Source organism: Alexandromys fortis, unplaced genomic scaffold (genome assembly GCF_014885135.2).
Source record: "Alexandromys fortis isolate MF-2015 unplaced genomic scaffold, M_Fortis_MF-2015_v1.1 scaffold_376, whole genome shotgun sequence".
NCBI classification, from domain to species: Eukaryota; Metazoa; Chordata; class Mammalia; order Rodentia; family Cricetidae; genus Alexandromys; species Alexandromys fortis.
Window position 1 is genome coordinate 260029 of NW_026068259.1, and position 23419 is coordinate 283447.

The 23419-nt window shown below is 42.9% G+C and overlaps 3 protein-coding genes across 6 annotated transcripts in view; 2 read left to right on the forward strand and 1 right to left on the reverse strand.

The window, feature by feature from the left end:
• LOC126494358 (zinc finger protein 14-like) overlaps positions 1 to 23419 on the forward strand; it is a 239788-nt gene that overhangs the window by 124738 nt on the left and 91631 nt on the right. The gene's annotated exons all lie outside the window — the stretch shown is intronic.
• Positions 10309 to 19075, forward strand: LOC126494362 (zinc finger protein 709-like). Its single transcript, XM_050131679.1, has 5 exons — positions 10309 to 10415; positions 13228 to 13330; positions 16824 to 16950; positions 17153 to 17213; positions 17642 to 19075. Exons 2-5 carry the CDS (start codon positions 13319 to 13321, stop codon positions 18600 to 18602), a joined length of 1161 nt encoding a protein of 386 aa, XP_049987636.1. The 5' UTR covers positions 10309 to 10415; positions 13228 to 13318; the 3' UTR covers positions 18603 to 19075.
• LOC126494368 (40S ribosomal protein S27-like) lies at positions 11357 to 13218 on the reverse strand. Its single transcript, XM_050131686.1, has one exon. The coding sequence runs from the start codon at positions 11633 to 11635 to the stop codon at positions 11381 to 11383; it is 255 nt and encodes an 84-aa protein (XP_049987643.1). The 5' UTR covers positions 11636 to 13218; the 3' UTR covers positions 11357 to 11380.

Below are 23419 nucleotides of genomic sequence, written 5' to 3' on the forward strand. Positions count from 1 at the left end.
AAAAAAAAAAAAAAAAAAAAAAAAAAAAAAAAAAAAAAAAAAAAAAGAACAACAGGACCTACCATTTTGTGCTAGCTCTGGGGCCACCAGGTAGGAGCAGCACTCAGCACCTTAATTCTGAGACTGAGCGTGCAGCACAGAAATTCTTTTCATCCAAGTTACAGCCAAATCTGACACACAGAGCACTGCACAGTCTGAAAACATGTCTCTGTATAGCAGAATCCGCCATGCTCTTCCGCCTGCCTAAGTCTGATTCTGCCTTCTGCCCAGGTGCAGGCGGGGAGCGCTGAGCCATCTGCACAGTCTCAGAGCACTCTCCTTCCGATCCCAAGCGGGAACACAAACATCCAGTCCCATAAAAACCTTTGAAATGCTTTAAAGCTAGAGTCTGCACTGGGGGCACAGCCCCAAGAAGCTACACTTTAAAATGATACAGCGTTTTTTCTGCGGCTGTTGCTGAATCAGGAAATCTCTCTACAGCATGCTACCAACAAATAGCAAAAATCTGTGTTAAACTCTCTCTCCCTTATTTTTAAGCCTTCTCAGGTTTTTAAGTGGATTTAGTCCATCACGTCTGGGTGCCACCCACGTTGGGCGCCACTCTGTTGTGATAGGAGCAGCAGGCTGCTTCCCGCCACCCGGCTAGCTTTACCTGAAATAATTACACGGAAACTGTATTCTTCTAATAATCTGTGTAGCCCACGAGCTGGCTTACCAGGGAAGATCTTAACCTGCATCTGTCTGGAGTGGGGGAATCATGGTGACTGACTTGACTCAGCTTCTTTTTCCCAGCATTCTGTTCTGTTTACTCCACCTACTTAATTTTCTGTTCTATTAAAGGGCCAAGGCAGTTTCTTTATTTAACCAATGAAATCAACACAAAACAGAAGACTCCTACATCATCTGATGAGGTAGATGGTGATTCTTTCTGAGAATGCACAACTCCTGCTGAAAGGAAATGCTTTGAGTAAAACATGGTGGAAAATTCAGACTGATGCTCTTCAGATGTATGGGAAAACTCATGGGGGGAAACTTTAATGAATATAGATTTAATGAGTATCAAAGTGAACATTAAAGCCTTTGAGGGTTTTTTGGCATCATGAATGGACATATTGAAGAAAATTCCCTCGTATATAATAATTGAGTTAAAGCCTTAAATATACTTTCTATTTTTAAAGAAAGGGTCTCTACTGTGTAGCTGTGGCTGCTCTGGAACTTGCTTTGTAAACTAGGATGTCATCCAATTCCCAGAGCTTCCCCTGCCTTTGTTCCCAATTGCTGGGATTAAAGGCGTGCCCCCAAACAATCAAAATTCAGGCATACATTAGTGCTCTTTAGCCAGTCCTTGTAATGGCTACTGAAAGCAGATCAATAGTTCCATAGATTTAATGATATCAATCAATTACTGAACTTTGCCCTTTGAAAATTTAATATACTACATCACCCCTTAAATCTCTATCTTTTAGATATCTTTTATAATGATTTATTTTTACTTTACATGCATTGGTGTTTTGCCTGCTTATCTTTGTGAGGATATCAGATCCCCTGAAACTGAACGTACAGGCAGTTGTGAGCTGACATGTGGGTTCTGGGACTTGAATCTGGGTCCTCAGGAAAGCAGCCATATTAACCGCTGAGCCATCTCTCCAGTTCATCTTTTATTTTTATATTTTATATTTAATTTTTTTTTTAGTTTTTCGAGACAGGATTTTTCTGTAGCTTTTAATCCTGTCCTGGAACTAGCTCTTGTAGACCAGGCTGGCCTCCAACTCACAGAAATCCACCTGCCTCTGCCTCCCGAGTGCTGGGATTAGAGGTGTGGGCCACCACCACCCAGCCAGTTCATCTTTTATATGTCTTTTGTTGTTGTTGTTGTTGTTGTTGTTTTTTGAGAGAAGGTTTCTCTGTAGCTTTGGAGCCTGTCCTGGCACTAGCTCTTGTAGATTAGGCTGGTCTTGAACTCACAGAGATCTGCCTGCCTCTGCCTCCCGAGTGCTGGGATTAAAGGCATGCGCCACCACCACCCGGCTTTGTATGTCTTAAACATTTATTCAGACCATTATATCTTGTAAAAACCTTTTAGTTCCATAGCCTGGGAACATTCAACCATTGTAGTCTTCATACACAAATTCTTTATTGAAATGATTTAAATTTTTACATTTTTCTAACATTTGCTTAAATACCATGAGACATTAACAGATATAGCATCTACTGTGAGAGTTTTCTCCCTGGGATTGGGGAAGATTAAGTAATGTCTGTCTTATAAAACCCTAATGAGAAACCAATGTTCTGTTTCAACAAATTTCATTTTGAGGGATCAATGGGACTTAACTTGCAGACCGTGGATGAGAGGTTGCTGACAGCGGTGTAGGTGTTCCAATAGCAGCCACAGAGGGAGGTCTCCATACTACAAAGGAAGGCTTCCCCATAGCTAGATAGGTAAAAGCCCCTCCCCTAGTGTCTCCCAACCTGTATACTCAAGCTCCTCTCCAAGACCTCAGAGGAGTGGCTGGCTACTCAGATGAGGGTTCACTGACTCTGCCAATCTCTCTTTCTCTCTCTCTCCCCGCCTTTAAAGACAGGGTCTCAATGTGTGACCCTGGTCGGCTTGGAACTCACTATGTATACCAGGCTGGCCTCTAATACATGGAGATCTATCTGCCTTTGTCCTCTCAGTACTGGGATTAAAGGTGAACACTACCGTGCCTGGCTCTTATCTATGCTGCTGTCCTTGGAAAGTAGAAGCAAAGCAAGAAGGAGTGGTCAGGACTTGGTGACGCAGAAACAGAAGCAGATAAGCATGAAGCCAAGGAGTCTTGAGAAAGAAAAAAATGCTGTGCTAGGCAGAAGGAGCAGGTGTTAGAACCCACCATAGCTTTTATCTCCAACTCTCAGTGTAGCTGCTACTGGCTGCAGCTTGTCCAGCACCCAGTCATTTCTTCTTTAGGTCCTGGTTAGGAACTGTGCTTTCTCACATTTTCCCCATGCTGCTGGAAATTCACACAAGCCTTCCAAATCTAGCCATCTCAGTCTTAACTCCCCTTGTTAGATGGCTAGTATTTGAGCCATATGACTGAAAAAAAAATCTTATGTCCCTATTGAAAGCCAGTAAATATATCAGGCAAAACACTTTAACACTGTGGAGGTCTGGCATTATTACCCCTTAGTCTGATACTTTAAAAAAAAAGTGGTGTTTTCTTAAAGTCTTAGTGGGATCAGGAAGTTTTATGTGCCACTATTTTGATTTGTCCCATGTAATTACATTATTTGAGATGTTGTGAATTCTCATGGTTGCCACCATCTTGGTGAGGTCTTTAGCCAAGATGGTGATGTAGCTACATGGTTATTTTTGCTTATGTTAAGCTTAGCTCCATGGTAAAATGAGCTCATGATCCATGAAATTCAGCATCTCACAGATTAAATGTTGACGTCACCTCTTTAAAAAGATACCTGAGTTATGCCAGCTTGGATATAGGAGATGGTTTATGTGGCATGAAGATCCCCAAATAGAAAAGCAATAGGAAGGAATTCCACAATCTCAGTACAATGTGAGTCACTAAATCCTTTCACAGAAATTATAAGCAGCCCTTTGATTGGCATTACCTTGAGTCTGTAGATGCTTTTTGGCAGTGGCATTAATCGGAATCCATGAGGATGGGCAGCCTTTCCAAATCTAGTATGTTCCATTTCTTTCTTTGGAGACTTGAAGATTTTATTATTTTTTTCTTTTTTTATTTGTTTTTCTGCAAAACATTTTATTACCAAATTATAACCCACATAAGCAAGAGTGTTGATCCCTTTGTTATACATTAAATTTTCTCATTAAATTCACAGCAGTAGTCTCTTTTTCAGAAAGCACTAGTGTTCATTAAAACATTAGAAAAAGCAGTATACACAAATTAAAGTCGCTTTAATTTATACTGTTGTGAGTAAGTAATATTTTTAACTGATTATTATGACTGACTGATCTTAGGCTTTATAAAGAGATGTCTGTCTAAAAGTCAATCTATGCAAACTCCATGTAGTGGTACAAACACAAACACCACACAGAAAGCAAGGCAAATTCCTGACACTAAGCTTAATAGCATACATACTGAGAGATGACTGACACAGGGCTTAATTGTTAAGTTCTGCATTTATCAGTCATATTTGAAAAGAGTAAAATATAAACAGCATTTAGAATCACAAAAGTAGAAAAGTCTTTTGGGAGGCCCCACACCTCTACTGAGGAAAAAACTCAAGAGTTTTTTCTGAAAATTTTAACCTGTTCTTTTCCAGTCTGAGACCTGTCATTGCTTTATGGAAGGCTCAAAACCCGACTCAGGATTCTTAAAGCCTGGTGCTTAAATGATACCAAGTTGTCTCACAGTTGAAAGCACAGAAGATTTTATTATTACAGAAGACTTTTGTTTTCTTCCTTTTGTCAGGTTTGTTGATTGTTTGTCAATGGATCCTGCAGAATTTTGTGTGTTTGTGTTTTGCCACTTTGCTGAACATGTTTATGAGCTCAGAATGGTAGAGTGTTCAGGGTCTGTTATGTAAGAACCATGTCATCTGTAATCGGGATAGTTTTAATTTCTTTTCCTCTTTGCATCCCTTTTATTTCTTTCTCTTAGTGCTCTACTAGAACGTGAAACATTCTGTTGGGTAGGAGTGGAGAAATGAACACTGTTGTCTTTTCCCTGACCCTGATTTTATTGGGAATGCTTTGAGTTCTTCTCTATTTGGGATTTTTTTTTTTTTTTGAGTTTAGATTTCTATTTACGCAGTAACAACCCTTCTGTTTACCTGGTCATAGTCCTTCTCTGTAGGACATTGTCACCAGCACTGCCTTTGCGGGGGGAGGGGGGACGGGTTGCTTTGGACTTAACAAAGAGGACTTGCTGCTCTTGCAAAGAACCTAGGTTCCCTTGCCAGCACCCATAGTTTCAGGGGATACAACTCCCTTTTCTGATTTGATATGCTCTAGGCATACATGTGGCTCATATACATACATAAATAAATTGGAAAAAATCCAGGTTCTTTTTAAAAATTCAAAGTCTTGGGTTGGTGTCGCGCCCACCTCGACCAGCAAGGAAGACGCAACACCAGAGCTCTTCTTGCAAGCAGTTTATTCAGGACCTTGTTCACAGCAATCTTTCTCATTCTCTTTCTCTTTCTCTCTCTCCCCGGGCAAACCTCTCCCAGCCTTTAAAAAGGCATGGGCCGCCAACCCCGGATTGCCACGTGGGCACTGCCCATAGGTCCGCGCATATGCAAGCAGCTGATGATCGTTGCGTGATAATAGCATGAGTCAGGCCTTAGCCATATTAGGAGTTGATTATCATAGAGAGCACCCGCTTTCGGGATCGCGGAGGGCGGAAGCCAGCACCATCAGGTGCAGCTCCATGCAGCTCTCTTCAGGTTGGAAAGACTTCTCAGCACTTAAGAGCACTGACTGCTCTCCCAGAGGATGTAAATTCAATTCCCAGCAACTACATGGCAGCTCACAACTCTCTGTAACTCCATTTCCAGGGGTAGCCAACATACATACATACAGCCTACATACAGACATACATGGAGGCATAGTGTAAATAAAAAGATTTTAAAAATCCAAAATCTTCGGGGGGAGGGGAAAGGCAGGGAGAGGAGCAGAGAAAAATGTAGAGCTCAATAAAAATCAATTTAAAAAATCCAAAATCTTCCCAGATGGTGGTGGCACATACCTTTACTCCCAGAACTCGGGAGGCAGAAGCAGGCATTTCTCTGTGAGTTAAAGGCCAGCCTAGTCTATAAGAGCTAGTTCCAGGACAGCTAGGGCTGTTACAAAGAAACCATGACTTGAAAAATAAATAACAAACTAAAAATCTAAAATCTTGGCCTGTGTGTGGTGGCACACACCTTTAATTCCAGCACTTGGGAGGCAGAGGCACACAAACCTCTGAGTTCAAGGCCAGCCTGGTCTACATAGCAAGTTTAAGAAAATGAGAAGACAGTCGAAAAATGGATAAGAAAAAATGTGGTACATTTACACGATGGAGTAATACACAGCAGAAAAAATAACGACAGCTTGAATTTTGCAGGAAGATGGATGGAGTTAGAAAACATTATTTTGAGTGAGGTAACCCAGACACATAAAAACAATTATCACATGTACTCACTCATAGGTGGTTTTTAAGCATAAAGCAAAGAAAGCCAGCCCACAAATCACAATCCCAGAGAATTTAGACAACAATGAGGACACTAAGAGAGACTTACATAGATACAATCTACATGGGAAGCAGAAAGTAGAAAAAGACAAGATCTCCTGAGTAAATTGGGAACATGGGGGCCCTGGGGGATGATTGAAGGAGGGAGGGGAGAAGCAGGGAGTTGAGCAGAGAAAAATGTAGAGCTCAATAAATATCAATAAAATAAAAAGAAAGAGAGAGGAAAAGTGGTTTCTGTATGGGCTTGGTGGTACAATTCTAGCATATGATTGAGGCAGGAGGATTGTAATTTTTAGGCCAGCCTAAGCGACATAGTGAGATGTGTGTGTGTTTGTGACCTTGTTGGAGGAGGTGTGTTATAGCAAGTGAGCTTAGAGATTAAAAAGATTGAAATCATTCCCAGTGTTCCCTCTCTACCTGATGGAGGTGGGTCTTGTATCTTATCTGTTGATTTCATTAGTTAATAATAAAGAAACTGCCTCAGCCCTCATAGGACAGAAAATTAGGTAGGTGGAGTAGACAGAAGAGAATTCTGGGAAAAAGAAGCTTAGTGAGAGAGTCGCCATGATTCTCCCGCTCCAGACAGACGCAGGTTAAGATCCTCCCTGGTAAGCCAGCTCGTGGGCTACACAGAATATTAGAAATGGGTTAGAACAATATGTAAGAGCTAGCCAATAAGAAGCTGGAACTAGCCGGGCCAGGCAGTGTTTGAAAGAATACAGTTTCCGTGTAATTATTTCGGGGCATAAGCTAGCCATGCGGGCGGCCGGGTGCTGGGGACGCAGCCTTGCCGCTCCTATTGCAACATCTACCTCTTTTTTTTTTAATAAATGAAATTCAACTTCTTTATTTTTTAGATTTATTTATTTATTATGTATACAATGTTCCTCCTGCCTGTACACCTGTACACCAGAAGAGGGCACCAGATCTCATTATAGATGGTTGTGAGTCACCATGTGGTTGCTGAGAATTGAACTCAGGACCTCTGGAAGAACAGCCAGTGCTCTTAACCTCTGAGTTATCTTCCCAGTCCCCCCTCTACTTCTCGCCTGAGGATCAAGATGTGACTTCTCAGCTACTACTCCACCTCCACCCCTCACCAGCATCAACATGCCTTCGCTCTACATCATAGACTCTAAAGCTCTGAAATTCTAAGCCAAATTATAAACTCTTTCTTATATAGTCTGCCTTGGTTATGGTGTTTTGTCAGAGCAATAGAAAAATAATTGAAAATTGATATATATCAGGAAGTATACAACTACTGTGACAAACCTGACCATGTTGATTTATAGAGGAATGTGGAAGACTTTGGGAGTTTGGTGTAGGAAAGTGTACATTGTAAGCAGAACTCAACAGAATTTCCCAGTAGGATCTTGCAAAACAGCGATGCTGAGAGCGCTACAGACTGTGGAGACACAACTCGAGCTTTCACAAAGGAACAATATTGGCAATCGGGCTAGTGACTATTCCCTCCACCCCCACCCGAGACAGGGTTTCTCTATGGAACTTTGGCTGTCCCAGAACGCTGTAGACCAGGCTGGCCTCAAACTCACAGAGATCCGCCTGCCTCTGCCTCTTGAGTGCTGGGATTAAAGGCATGCGCCACCACCACCCAGCTCGAGAGACTGTTCATGTGATATATTGGCAAAGAATGTGACTGCTTTCTGCCCTTGTCCTAAAATTTTCCTGAGACTAAATTAAAACTAATTTTGTTGGTAGAGGAGGTTTCAAGATATAACATTGACCTTGTTACTTAGTTATTAAATCTTCAGAACTACATGAAAAAAAATTTTTTTTCTGTGTAGCCCTGGATGACTTGGAACTAACTCTGTAAACCAGGCTGGCCTCAAATTCAGAGATCCGCCTGTCTCTGCCTCCAGAATTCTTTCTAAAATATCTACACTGGAATCAAATAGTAAAATGCGTTCCATGCAACGGTAATCTACAGATTGAGGAAATTGCTTACATATTGTAGGTGGAGACTGCACTTTTATTTCCTGGCTGCTCAGACACGAATAATCACACAGACACTATATTAATTACAACGCTGTTTGGCTGATGGCTCAGGTGTATTTCTAGCTAGCTCTTAGATCTTAAATTAACCCATTTCTATTAGTCTGTGTGTTGCCACATGACCATGGTGCTACCTCATTTTCTTCATGTCTTGTTTCCTTGGCTGCTGTCTGGTGTCTGCTTGACTTCACCTGCTCTCTCTCTCTACATCTCTGTTAGGTTTCTCACCTGGCTTTACTCTGCCAAGCCATCGACTGAAAAATCTTTATTCATCAACCAATAAAAGTAACTCATATACAGAAGGACATCCCACATCAATGTATCATTTCCAATGGCTGACTTACAAAATATTGGCATTGGGTGGGGCTATTTAACATTCCCTGTGGGAGAATCTTCCATTGATATCTTTTAGCAGGGTGAGAATTATTATAAGTAGGCATTGTGAAGGCAATTTTTTTCTGTCTTTTTCTAGTAAAGGCTAGTGAAGAAAAGTCTTTTAAATCAATAACTATAAGAGGTTATCCTTTAGGCAATAGAGAAAGCAAAAGAATGCCAGACTGTAGAGAATCCATTGGCTGGAACACCTAGTTAACAGCTCTTAGATCTGCTACCATTCTTCAGTTTCCAGGTTTCTTCTTAACAACAAGTACAGAATTCCAAGGGCTGGTTGATTCTTCAATATGCTGAGCATCTAGTTGCTCCTGAACCAGCTGTTCTAAAGCCTGCAGCTTCTCCATTGTTAAAGGCCATTGCTCCACCCATACAGGTTTGTCTGTGAACCATTTGAAAGGTAGGGCTGTTGGTGCCCTGTTCTTATACAACCTGAATGGTCAGTGATTATTCTTTATAAAACTGTCTAATATTTTTCTCAGAAATATACATTAATCTATGTTTATTTCTAAGATTGGGGGAATATTAATCTGAGTATTCCATTGCTGTAACAAATCACATTCCTACAAATTCATTGCTATGTTAGCCACATATGGTTTTAATATTCCTGTCTGTCCATCTGGCTCTATACATGAAACCCATTTTATGCTCTGATTTACCTGAGATAAAGTTTCAATCCCCAAAAACTCAACATTTACATCCTGAAAAGACCAAATTGGATGCCAAGATTCTGATGAAATTATGGTTACATCCATACCTGTGTCTACCATACCTTCAATGACATTTACTTGTATTTTCATCTCTTTTTTCTCCTCTTCTTTCCCCTTCCCCTCCCTCCCTTCCTCTCTTTTTCCTTCCTTCCTTCCTTCCTTCCTTCCTTCCTTCCTTCCTTCCTTTCTTCTTTCTTTTTCTCTGTGTACCCTTGGCTGTTCTGGAATTTGCTCTATAGACCAGGATGGCCTTGAACTCGCCTCCCTCTACCTCCTAAATACTGGGATTAAAAGTGTGTACCACTACCTCCTGGCTGTATTTTCTTAATTAATCATTCATAGAGGAAAGCTGAGGGCATTGTGGGTGGGACTACCCCTGGTCTGGTGGTACTGGGTCCTATAATAAAGTAAGCCGAACAAGCCAGTAAGCGGCACCCCTCCCATGGCCTCTGCATCAGCTCACTGTCCTGTTTCTGCCTTGGCTCCCCTCCATGGATTGTGATTCTGGATATGGAAACTAAACAAACCCTCCAGTCCCCATTTGCTTTGGTCATAGTAACCCTAACAAAGCCAGAGGAGACCTGGCAGCTGTAGTTGCCAACTGATGTGGGTTCTGGAAACTGAACGTGGTCCTCTGAAGATCAGCAAGTGCGCTCAACCTCTGAGCTCTCTTTCTCTGGCTAACCAAGGTGGGCTGGTTGCCCTTCTAGGTCTGAGGCACAGGGACAATTATACTGGTCACTGTGTAGGTAACTGGATGGTGTACAAGAACCATCTGGTGCTGGTTAGACTAGAAGTGCCTTCTGGGCTCGCCAAGGATTAGAGCAGGATCAAGTCAGTAGGAGCAAAAGGCAGTGCAGGGCAGGGACTGTGCCCGTTCAACACTTCGGCTTTTGCTGTCACTCAGGAGTACGCTGGGCCAATCAGGATCTCCAAACTCACACCGTTCAATCAAAAGCGTCGTGGGGCAGCGAGAGGCGGGTTCTGTATGGTCGCCATGCTGTGGACTGAACTCCGCGGCTGAGGGAGGCCCCGTGTGTACGCGTGCTGCGCTGTGCGTGCTGCTCCTGGGAGCTGTGAGGAAAGCGCAGGCGAACTCGGACCCTGTGACATGGTGAGCGCGGGGCTGCTGTCCCAGACGGGAAGGAGAGGCAGCTATGGTGGCTCCTTCCCTCCGCAGAGCTCGGCCCGCTGCCGTCCTCCAGCCGTAGCTGCCGCCGCCGTGCACCTCCGCCCCTCGGCTGCGTCTGCGCAGAGCACCGGGCGCCGCAGGGGCGGTCCGCCTTTTGTGCCATGACGTCACTCACAAGCCTTGGATTTGGTGCTGTGTGGTCCCTCGGTGCCCTGAGCTATCTTCACATTTAGGTGGAGAGTCCACGTTGAGTTAATTTTGTGGAAGTTGTAAACTGTCATCTAATCTTTTGCTTATGGATGCCCAGGTTGTCGGATAATATTTAAGAAGACCATAATCTCCTCATTGAGTGTCATTTGCTCTTTTTTTTTTTTAAAGGATGAATTATGGATACAGTGTTCTGGCTGCATGAACCCCTGCAGGCCGGAAGAGGGCACCAAATCCTGTTACAGATGGTTTGGTTTGTGAGCCTCCATGTGGGTGCTGGGTATTGAACTCAGGACCTCTGTAAAAACAGTCTGTGCTCTTAACCTCGGAGCCATCTCTCCAGCCCTCATTTGCTTTTTTAAAAAAATTAACTGTAGCCGGGCAGCGGTGGCTCACGTCTTTAATCTGAGCACTCAGGGAGGCAGAGGCAGGCTGATCTCTGTGAGTTCGAGGCCAGCCTGGTCTACAAAGTGAGCTCCAGGATAGCCGGAGATACACAGAAACCCTGTCTTGAAAAACAAAAACAAACAAACAAACAAACCCCAAAAATTGACTGTATGGTGTATTTGCTTTCGTTTTTTTGTCTATAATTAAAACCTTTATTGAAAAACGGACACCAAAATAGGAGATCACTGTTGTATACTTTATAAAATCAAACACAGTTACATTGTCTTGGTAGAGTCACTAAACTTGATAAGGCTTTCTGTGAAAAACGCAAACTCGGGAACTTGTATAGATGTTTAGTGTTGCTTTCTTCTAAATGAACAGCCTTCTGTGAGCCTGGCTTTTCCTCCTGTGGGCTGGCACAGCGCTGTTAAACAACCTACACAAAGAACCACTGTCTGAGCGTGGCTGAAAACTGTAGTGATCTTGTAGCAGTCTGGATATTTCACATCCAGGAAGTAAGAATTTGGGCTCTGAACCAGCCGTTTCTTCTTATGTTTTTTCTTTTCGTCTTCCAAGGAAGGGTGTAAAAGGTCTCTAGCCAGAGGCATGGTGACGGCTCGGCCAGCACTGATGCTCCAGATCTCTGAGATGAGGTGCTTGCTGGCGAGTGCTCAGCTACAACTTCTGGGGATCTCGGTTTTTTTTTTTTTTGTATTATTTTGTAGATAGATTTATTTTCAAATATTCGTACACTATCATGATTATTAAATTTTTTGTAAAGATAGTATTGTTTATGTACTGTTTCTTCAAAATTGTGTTGAACAATTTTTCTCTTTACATATAACCTTTAGAATAGCATTCGCACAAAATGTTCTGCTGTTACACAGATACTAGGATTCTTGTTGGGATTGCGTTAAATTTATAGTTTAATTGAGGGAATCGATATTTCTTTTTAATCTTTTGTGTGTTTTGTTTTGCCTGCATGTATGTTTGTGAACCACATACATACAGTACTGTTGGAGGCTAGAAGAGGGCATTAGGGCACCCTTGACTGGTATTACAGATGATTGTGAGCCCTCATGTGGGTACTGGGAATTGAACTCAGGTCCTATGGAAGAGAAACAAGTGATCTTAACCCCTGAGCTGACTGCAGCTTCCAGAAAGCAACATCTTGATGTTGTCTTCTATTTACCAAGACCATTGCATGATTTATGGACTTACTTGAATTATCTATCTATCATCTATCTATCTATCTATCTATCTATCTATCTATCTATCTATCTATCTATCTATCTATCTATCATCTATCTATCTATCTTAGACTAGATCTCTCTATGTAGTCCTGACTGTTCTGGAACTCACTCTGTAGACCAGGTTGGCACTGAATTACCAGATCTTCCTGCTTCTGCCCCCCGAGTGCTGGTGTTAAAGACCTATGCCACCATGCCTGGCTTAACTCTTTGTTAAATTTATTATATGTTTTTCTTTGTGTCTCCTGTGCTCTGTGGTTCTGTATATGCACTGTGAAATTGTTAACATTCGATTGTTCATTGCTGTTATACTGGAAAATGATGGACTTCATGTATTAAGCTTGTATTTAAAAAGTTTGCTGTATTAGTTCCTTGAGTTTTTGTTGGTATAGAAATTTTATGTTTGGAGAGACCTGTATCTTATTTATTATATTTTTTAAATTTTTATTTTTGAGATTATAATACAATTCCAACATTCCTTTCCTTTCCTTCCTCCAAACCTTCTTCAATACACCCCTTTCTGCTCTGCTCAGATTCATGGCCTCTTGTTTCATTAATTGCTATTGCATGCATATAACATATATATTCCCAAATATGCACTGTTACTTGTGTGTGTGTTTCCAGGGCTGACCATTTGGCACTGGAAAACCAATTGGTGTGCTCTTCACAGGGGAAGACCACCTTTTCCATGCCCAGATTTCCTTGGTTATCTGTAGTTCTTTGAGTTAGAGGTTTCATGGGCTTTTTCTGATCCACTTTGGCATGCCCATTGGTGGTGTCTTTGTTCATCTCATGTTTCGGTGTTCATGTTGGTGAGACTAAAGTCTCATAAATGAGCATAGCTTCTGATATTATTAGGAGACAGCCTCATAACAAACTCCCTCTGTGTGTTACAATCTTTCCACCCAAGACTTTTATTTTTTCATTCATTCATTCTTCTGTTTTTCAAGATAGCGTTTCTCTGTGTTGCCCTGACTGTCCCGGAATTCGCTCTGTAGACCAAGCTTGTCTACAGATCTGCCGGTTGCTGCCTCCTGAGTGATGGGATTAAAGGTCTGTGCCACCACTATCTGGCTGCTCTTACATTTGTGTGTGTGTGTGTGTGTTTTCAAGACAGGGTTTCTCTGTGGCTTTGAAGTCTGTTCTGGAATTAGCTCTTGTAGACCAGCTGACCTGGAACTCACAGAGATTTGTCTGCCTCTGCCTCCTCGAGTGCTGGGATTAAAGGTGTGCGCCACCACCACCCGGCTTTAACTCTTACATTTAAATAACCCACCTTTCTTATCTACACTCTGTTAAATGGGGCTTGGTATCTTTTCTCAGTATGGGATGCTCATCTTGCTTCTACTCCTCTGACTCTGCTCTTCATCCCAGCATCCTTAGTTTGTCCTGCCTATACTTCCAGCCTGGCTACTGGCCAGTAAGTTCTTCATTAATCAATGAGAATAATACATCTTCACAGTATACAGAAGGATTATTTCACAGCACCTGTCCTGTTCTTAGGCCAACTGTATCATCTTCATCTGGCCTTCATGCTTTTCCTATCCTTATGAGCTTGGTATGGCTGGTCTAACTGATTGGTGTAGCTCAGGGCCAATGGAGAATGGCTGCCCTCTAGACCTGCCTGGCTGGCTCATCTGGGACTGTGCCTCTTGAGGGCTTTGATAGACACTTGGCTTGAGCTGCAGCTGGGTCTGTTTCCACGGTCTCTCCCTCAGTCATGTGTGGTTCCGTGAACCTCTGGCTATGTGAGAAGTTTCCACTTTCACGCTAAGAAACATATACATATACAGCTTGCTGTGGGGCCTTTAGTTTACATCTAGGGGACCAACTTAGTTTTCTTCATTTGCTTTATCTTGTCGTTTTTGCTATCTGTGAACCATTTTTAAGGCATTGCACCCTTCCAGAAGTTCACTAGCTTAGCATTTGACTTTCTGTGCATTTTTCTTGAGGAACTCCCGTTCCACACAAATCTTGCTTTATTTACTTCATGTGATGGGGGTAGACCCTGTTCTTTGCTTTGTCCTTCTTTCAGCTCCTCTCTATGGCCTCGCCACTTTACAGATCACTTTAGCTCCATCTCTGAGATCCTTCAGTGCTTTTCTTGCATCGAAAGTCTCGTTCTGCTAAGGAGGTCAGCAAAGACACACTGGCCTCAAGAGCTGTTCTGAATTACTTTCCTAAATCTGCAGGGAACTCAGTCCTGCCTCGCATCGAGTAGCACTTCTCTCATTCTCACTTCTTTCCTGATCACTCTCCCCTGTGTTTTCCTCTTAACTGTCTGACTCTTCTCATGGGTTCCAAACTTGTGGGTCCCAGAAAAGGCTTTTTAGGTTTGATCTGACTTCCATGTTTTTTTCCTTATAGCTTGACAACTGTAAGAGCCAACATCTCCCTCCCATTCTCTGTCTTTTCTACTTTCTTTTCCAAATCAGAGGCTAATGCAGACCTAGCGAACTCGTGTCCTATCCATGGTGTAATTCCTCCTGCACAGCAGGTTCAGTCCGAGCAGACTCGGACACACTTTTTATTACACAAAGCAACAGTCAGGCAACCTCCCGGCAGCTTGCTGGTAGTCTCTCCCCAGCTGCTCTGGAGACTGCCAGTATTCCAGAGTCTGTGTGCTTATATGGCAGGCCCCACTCATCAAGCAAGACTGCCAGCCGGGGATTCCCCACAACCATTCCTGCAGGGCTCCGTCTTACTCATGGTTCTCACTGCCGATCTCACGACACATGCAACTTCCACCACAGGAAGAAGGCACACTGCCATGTGTCCCATGAGGAAGAACAGCTGTATCAGAGTCAGTTGCAGGCTTTGCTGCCCATTGCCAAGACCTTGAGATCACTCCTCCTGTACCTACTGTTTCTGCCATGCTCATCCTGTTGCTGAGTGTGTTGTGTGAGACTTTCCTACAGAGATATGACACAGAGGTCTGCTCACCCCAAGAACCCAAGGACAAACAAAAGTAATCATTTCACCAGTGTCCGTCTTGGTGAACCAGTGAGTCTATTGGGTATAATTAGAAGCGTATGGCTGAGGGGTTACTTGGAGGAGCGAGGATGACTACACGTCAGCAGCATCATGGGAAAGCCCATCTCAATATAGGTAAAAGCTGTATCCTGAGCACTCTGTGTGGCTCCCAGGCTGCTCCCAAGGACCAAGGGTCTCCTCTCTGGCAGTTGTTTGCCACTTCTAAAAATTTGGGGAGTGGCTTGTTTTCCCAAAGGGGTGAAATAGACTTTACAAGTCTCCTGACTTTAAGCTTCCACACAGGGAGCAATGTTGCAAATTGGAGAGAGTTGCCTATACATGGTTTTATACAAAATTTATTTTGTATTTTGGGTTTTTTTGAGACAAGGTTTTTCTGTGTAGCCCTGACTGCCCTGAATCTTGTTCAGTAGATCAGATTGGCCAAAAACTCACAGAAATCCACCCACCTCTGCCTCTAAGTGCTGAGATTAAAGGTGTGCGCCCCTGCCCAGTCTCCTTTCTCTGTCGAACCATTGTGGTAGCACCTGTGAAATAGTTTCCACTAGAGAGGCTCACTGGACTCAGTAAGCACTGTTTTCTTTCTGAAAGCAATGGGAGTTTAGAAAATCCCAGAGTAGTTATATATTTTTGTTGTTGTTGTTGAATGGTTGATATATATATATATACACACATATATATACATATATATTTGCTTTTTTGAGACAAGGTTTCGCTGTACCTTTGGAATCTGTCCTGGAACTAGCTCTTGTAGACCAGGCTGGCCTCAGACTCACAGAGATCTGCCTGCGAGTGCTGGGATTAAAGGTGTGTGCCATCACTGCCTGGCTGAATGATTGATTCTTTATATTCATGTGAATTCTATAAAAATACTAAGTTCCCTCATGCCATCAAAATTTAAATATTGTAGGCGGGCGATGGTGGTGCACACCTTTAATCCCAGCACTCTGGAGGCAGAGGCAGACGAATCTCTGTGAGTTCGAGGCCAGCCTGGTCTACAAGAGCTTGTTCCTGGACAGCCTCCAAAGCTACAGAGAAACCTTGTCTTAGCAAATCAAAAAAAAAAAAGAAAAAAAAAAAAGAAAAGAAAGAAAAGAAAACAGGGCTGGAGAGATGGCTCAGAGCTTAAGAGTACTGACTGCTCTTCCAGAGGTCCTGAGTTCAATCCCCAGCAACCACATGGTGGCTCACAACCATCTGTACTGAGATCTGGTGCCATCTTCTGGCCTGCAAGTATACATGCAAGTAGAACACTGTATATGTAATAAATAAATAAATCTTTAAAAAAATCCAAAAAAATGATCAATATTGCGAGGAGGCATTTCTAAGGACAAGCAGGTGGGAGGCTCTGAGACGGGAAGTGGAAATGCAGTGTAGCCAGAGGACCGGGCAGAGCTGCAGCTCATCCTAGGCCCTGGGCCCACTGGGAGGAGTGCTGCAGGGCTGCTCCTTCCTCATCCCTCACTGCTTGCATTACAGCTTCCATCTCATGGAAGAGTGTGGATCCCACAGTGTCGAGTGAACCTTTTGTCAATCAAGTGTGTGCAATGTTTAGGCCTCAGTGAGTGTTGAGGACGTGGTGGTGCACTTCACCCGGGAAGAGTGGGCTTTGCTGGATCCTTCCCAGAAGAGTCTGTACAGAGATGTGATGCTGGAGACCTGCAGGAACCTCGCTGCTGTAGGTGAGGATAACATCTTACCTTCACTCTGTAAACTAGGGAGCAAGTGTCTCTTGGTGTCGATGCTCTTCTGGGATTTGGACTATTGAAAGGGAAGAATGTGGTGAATAAATCAGGCATTGTTACTATGGACACTGAAGTTAAAAACTAATTTTTTCAGTGATTTCTAATAATTTATCCTCAATTTTCTGGGACTTCCTTTTAGGAAACAGATGGGAAGAAGAAACTGTTGAAGACTCTTATAAAATTCCTGGAAGAAATCTAAGGTAATTTAGAAGACTCTTATAAAATTCCTGGAAGAAATCTAAGGTAATTTGAATGAAAAGTTGAAACAAAGGTACTTGAAGAAGTCTCAGCATTCCACGAAAATTTAAGAAAATAAAAACAGCTTTTGAGTTGTGTCGTTGTTAGGAAAATTATGCCCATATTATGGCACCTAGATATGTGCTGGGTGTTAGAGCACTGCCCAGTGTTTCTAGAGGGTTTTCTATTGGAAAGGCTCATAGGAACATGCAGCAGTGAATGCCACTGTTCTAGTTACAGCTCTGTGGGAGCCACAGTGTAGAACCAGCAATTCATTTAGTTTCACATGATTCAGATGTGTCAGAAAGCACACATTTTACCTGATTTTGGGAGCAGTATATGACATAAACCTAACAAGGAGTCTCTCGCTAACATACTTGTTCTTTTTCAGAAGTTCTGTGTTAGAGATCTCCCATGAGAAAACAGAAAATGGTCAGAAAGAAGAAACCGTGATGTGGATAGCAAATCTTCATGCAGACATGGCAGTTCGTCTTGGACTAACACTATGTGAATCTGGTGTCAGTGGAAAGGTTTCCATGTGTCCTTCACCCTCTAGTAGGCATGCCATATCTCCCCCTCATTATAAGCCACGTGATCACGAGGAATGTGGAGCCGAGCAATATAGCTTGACCTCTCTCAGCAGCTCTCAAAGGTGTGCAGGAGCTCACACTGGGAACGGGCCGTGTGAATGTGAGACATGTTTAAACACTTTATGTTTTCCAAATTCATTAGGAACACATGCAGAGGCTTACACTGGAAAAACACCCCATCAATACAAGGAATGTGGAAAGGCCTCTGTTTACACACACAGAAGAACCCACACTTTGGCCAAGCTTTATGAATGTAACATATGTGGTAAAGCCCTTAGTTCTTCCACTTCCCTTCAAAGACATGAAATAATTCACACCGAAAGACTCTATGAATGCACATACTGTGGTAAAGCCTTTAGATATCCCAAATATCTTCGATTACATGAAAGAATTCATACTGGAGAGAAACCCTATGAGTGTAAACAATGTGGTAAAGCCTTTAGATTTCCTGGTGCCTTGCCTCTACATGAAAAAATTCATACTGGAGAGAAACCCTATGAGTGTAAACAATGTGGTAAAGCCTTTAGATTTCCTGGTTCTTTGCCATTACATGAAAAAATTCATACTGGAGAGAAACCTTATGAATGTAAACAGTGTGGGAAAGCTTTTAGGCGTCACTATCATCTTCAGTTACATGAAAAAATTCATACTGGAGAAAAACCTTATGAATGTAAACAGTGTGGGAAAGCCTTCAGACGGCACAGTCATCTTCAGAGACATGAACGAATTCATGCTGGAGAGAAACCCTATGAATGTAAATAACATGCCAAAGCCTTTACTTTTCAGTTATTTTCTGTCACATGAAAGATTTCATACTGGAGAAAAGAAATACTGTCGGTGTAAACAGTGCTGGAAAACCTTTAGGTTTCATGGTTCTTACAATGACATGGGATTGGTCATGTACTATGCAGACCTTATGAGGTAAACTCTAGTGAAGCCTCCAGATAGCCATCTTCAGTTTTGTAAAGAATATACTGGAGAAAGCTGTGCCACTGTGAACATTATGCTGAAGCTGTTAGATGCTCTTCTTGACAGTTGCAGAAAAAACTCATTCCGGAAGGAAATGCTCTGGATGTAAACAGTATGGCCAGAAGGTCACAAATCAGTGTTCTTCAGACATGTGAACCTGTATGTGAGAAAAACTATTAATATAAAATATGTACATATGTAAACCCTTTGTATAAAACAGATCCCTTCAATTCTTTCATACGCATTAAAACCTCTAAGAATGTGAACAGTGTGACAAAGGCATCATCTGTCAAAGTTTCAGAGACAGTGTTGTGTGGGGCGATGTGAAAACATATTTACTTACCTCAGATGGGAACCAAAAAAATGATTCTTCTGAAGCCCAACTTGATGAGCCAGTGATTTTATAGGGGTTACTTATAGGACCATGGACAACTCTCAACCAGATACAGCACCAAACCACCCATGCCACCTTGACTGTTGACTACCACCTTGTAAACCTACACAATCTGAAGGCAACTGGACTGGTCAGAGTCTACTCCTCATAACTCTGCGGACGCCCTCTGTGAGTGTTTTCAGCTTTAGCTTTGGGACTTACAAACTCACTTGTTACTCCCTGAACCTGATGTGTCCTGTTTCCCCCTAGGAGAGTGTTTCAATTCAGAGGATACAGCTGGACAGCAAGCTGTCTCTTCCAGGGACTCTTGTTTTATTATTGATTTTTATGGAGCTCTACATTTTTCTCTGCTTCCCTCCCTGCCTCTCCCCTCCACCTTCAATCCTCCCCCAAGGTGCCCATGCTCCCAATTTACTCAAGAGATCTTGTCTTTTCCTACTTCCCATGTAGATTAGATCTATGTAAGTCTCTCTTAGTGTCCTCATTGTTGTCTAAGTTTTCTGGGATTGTGGTTTCTAGGCTGGCTTTCTTTGCTTTATGTTTAAAAACCACCTATGAGTGAGTACATGTGATAATTGTCTTTCTGGGTCTGGGTTACCTCACTCAAAATAATGTTTTCTAGCTCCATCCATTTTCCTGCAAAATTCAAGCTGTTGTTATTTTTTTCTGCTGTGTAGTACTCCATTGTGTAAATATACCACGTTTTGCTTATCCATTCTTTGGTTGAGGAGCATTTAAATTGTTTCCAGGTTCTGGCTATGACAAATAATGCTGCTATCAACATAGTTGAGCACATGTCCTTGTGGCATGATTGAGCATCCTTTGGATATATACCCAAAAGTGGTATTACTGGGTCTTGAGGAAGGTTGTTTCCTAATTTTCTGAGAAATCACCATACTGATATCCAAAGGGGCTGTGCCAATTTGCACTCCCACCAGCAATGGAGGAGTTTTTCCTTTACCCAACACTCTTTCCAGCATAAGTTTTCCTCAGTGTTTTGATCAGGTGTAAGATGGAATCTCAGAGTTGTTTTGATTTGCATTTCTCTGATGACTAAGGATGTTGAACATTTCCTTAAGTGTGTTTCAGCCATTTTAGATTCCTCTGTTGAGAGTTCTCTGTTTAGGTCTGTACTCCATTTTTTTTAATTGGATTATGTGATCTTTTGGTGTCCAATTTCTTGAGTTCTTTGTATATTTTGGAGATCAGACCTCTGTCTGATGTGGGGTTAGTGAAGATCTTTTCCCATTCTGTAGGCTGTTGTTTTGTCTTGTTGACCGTGTCCTTTGCTTTACAAAAGCTTTTCAGTTTCAGGAGGTTCTATTTATTAATTGTTTCTCTCAGTGTCTGTGCTGCTGGGGTTATATTTAGGAAGTGGTTCCCTGTGCCACTGCGTTCAAGTGTACTTTCCACTTTCTCTTCTATAAGGTTCAGTGTGGTTTTATGTTGAGGTCTCTGATCCATTTGGACTTGAGTTTTGTGCATGGTGATAGATATGTATCTATTTTCATTCTTCTACATGTTGATATCCAGTTATGCCAGCGCCACTTGTTAAATATGCTTTCTTTTTTCCATTTGATATTTTTTGCTTCCTTGTTAAAAATCAGGTGTTCGAAGATGTGTGGATTGATATCTGGATCTTCTATTCAGTTCCATTGGCCCTCCTGTCTGTTCTCATGCCAATACCATGCTGATTTCAGTACTATAGCTCTGTATTAGAGTTTGAAGTCAGGGATTGTGATGCCTCCAGAAGTTCTTTTATTGCCCAAGATTGTTTTGGCTATCCTGGGTTTTTTGCTTTTCCAAATGAAGTTGAGTATCGTTCTTTCGAGCTCTGTGAAGAATTTTGCTGGGATTTTGATGGGCATTGTGTTGAATCTGTACATTCTCTTGAAGTTATTTTTTAGGTCATTTTCTTCTGCTGCATCTATATTTAACTGTTCAGGTCTTGCTGTTGTAGGGTCTTTAGGTTTTACTGGTGTCGTGTTGCTCTTTGTGGTGTAGCATGTGATCTTACCTTGTCTACTCATCTTTTCCTCTAACAGGTGTGGTTGGGGCTGTCTGAGATTCTGTTGAATAATCTTTTAGGTGCCAGTGAATCCAAAGCTCAGATTCCTCATGGTACAGTCAGTGTCACAGTTCTACTTACCCTGTTGGGTACTCCTGTTCCTGGAGATAGCTCGGTGCTCCTGTGCTTTGTTCTGCTCCCTTGGAGTTTGCTGTCTCAGACCTACTTTGGACTAGGTTGCTGGCTTTGCCCTGGTCTGGATTCCCCTCCTGCAGAAGTCCTTGGCTTGAAGTGGGACCAGGAAAGGTTTCTGGCTCCAGTCTACTGCCTTGGAGTTCCCAGGTTTGGGTGTGCCCAGACCCGCAGAGGACCTGCCTACTCTCCCAGAGGTCCCAGGCTTTGCTCCACTCCCTTGGAGTTTACTGTCTCAGGCCTGCTCTAGCCTAGGTTGTTGGCTCAGATCTGTTTCTGTAAATGTCCCTGGTCTGATTCTGTTCCTGATGAGGTCCCTGGCTTGGGCTTGGTCCTGTAAAGGACTCTGGCTCCAGTCCCCGTACTTGATCTGCTCTGTTCCCGTAGAGCTTGCTTTCTCAGGCCCACTGTGGCTTAGGTAGGTGGTTCAGTCCCATTTCTGTGGAATTTGTTGCCTCAGGCCTGCTCCAGCCCAGAGTGGAGTTTGTTGCCTTAGGCCTACTTTGGCGTAGGTTACCAGCTTTGACCTGGTTCTTTAAATCCTGGTCTGGATCCACGCCTGCAGAAGTCCCTGGCTTGGAGTTGGTCTTGCAAATGTCTGTGGCTCCCATCTACTTTCTAGGAGGTCCCAGGCTCAGTTGCACCCAGACCAAACAGAGGACTTGCTTACTCCCTCAGATGGTCCTAGACTCATGCTCAGACCCACAGACATTTTTGGTTCCTGCCTATTTCCTTTGATGTCCCAGGCTAATGCCCAGACTCACAGAGGTCCTGGCTCAGACCTACTCCCTCTGAGGTTCCAGACTCATGACCTGGACCCACAGAGATCTCTGGATCCTGCCTACTCCCTCCGAGGTCCCAGATTCATGCCCTGTCCTGCAGAGGTTCTGGCTTAGGCCTAGTTCCACGGAGGTCCTAGACTCCCACCCAGACCCACAAGGGTCCTGGCTTAGGTATACTCCCTTGAAGGTCTCAGATTCACATCCGGACCCTCAGTGGTCTCTGGCTCTGGCTTACTCACTCAGCGGTTGCTCCCTTGTACCTGTTCCTGTGGAGTTTGCTGTCTCAGGTCTGCTCTGGCCCAGGTCGCTGGCTCAGTCCTGATCTGCCAATGTCCCTGGACATGATCCTCTAGTGACTCTTAAGTTTTCTTAAAAATTACTTTTTGAACTTTGTAGGGGGTGATGTTGATGTCAGAAACTTCACTGGTGGTTAGAGTCTCTGAGGTACACCATCATTGTAAAAGAAAATTTGCTCCCAGGATGAGTTGCAAATAAAAATAACAATTGTCCATGTGTATAGCCATGGATGTTTAGCAGGCAGTTTGTCAGACATGTAACTTATAGCCATTAAAACAGTAGCAATTACTTTGCAGCTAGGGCCTATACTGTTTCCAGCTTTAGGACTTTGGAAGGCGTAAGTCACAAACAATGCCACGCCAGTTTGGAATTATGATTAATAGGGTGGTATTTATTTAAAGAGGAAAAAACTTACAGATCACCGTCCCAGACAACAGCCCTCTTTGCAACCAGGAAGGGAGTCTAGTCACCAGCGGAGCAGGAAGTGAAGAGAGAGCAAGCGGAGGGAAGTAGCCGCTTTTTTAAAGGGAGAGAGACCACGCCCCCAATGGGCTGGTATCTCAGCAGCTATTGGTTGGAGGAGCGGAAGGACCTCCCGCGACACCTCCCCCTTTTGTTTAAGTAAGAGAGTTCTAAACCTACTACGAAATTATATACAATAAGTACAAATATCCTATTCTAACTAGCTTAGGTCTTGTATAATAAATAACTTGGCCAAGTTGTGAGAGAAAAGTAACTACATTTATATAGTCTTCAACCCCATCGAAGATCTGAGAAGGGAAATAATGTTACCTGGGTAATTAGGAAGTTCAGTAAAACAACTTCCAAAACATGCAACAAATCACAGAGACAACTAGCTACCTGGGCAATCACCCAAAGTCATGTTTGCAGCGTTGAAGCAACCAACTTTGGCTAAGGCCTAACATAACTGACATAC

Coding starts and splice junctions, on each gene's coding strand:
- LOC126494362 (XM_050131679.1), top strand. Junction 16,951..17,152: donor CAGGAACCTCGCTGCTGTAG/GTGAGGATAACA, acceptor ACTTCCTTTTAG/GAAACAGATGGGAAGAAGAA. Junction 17,214..17,641: donor ATTCCTGGAAGAAATCTAAG/GTAATTTAGAAG, acceptor GTTCTTTTTCAG/AAGTTCTGTGTTAGAGATCT.
- LOC126494368 (XM_050131686.1), bottom strand. CDS start 11,635: ATGCCTCTGGCTAGAGACCTTTTACACCCTTCCTTGGAAGACGAAAAG.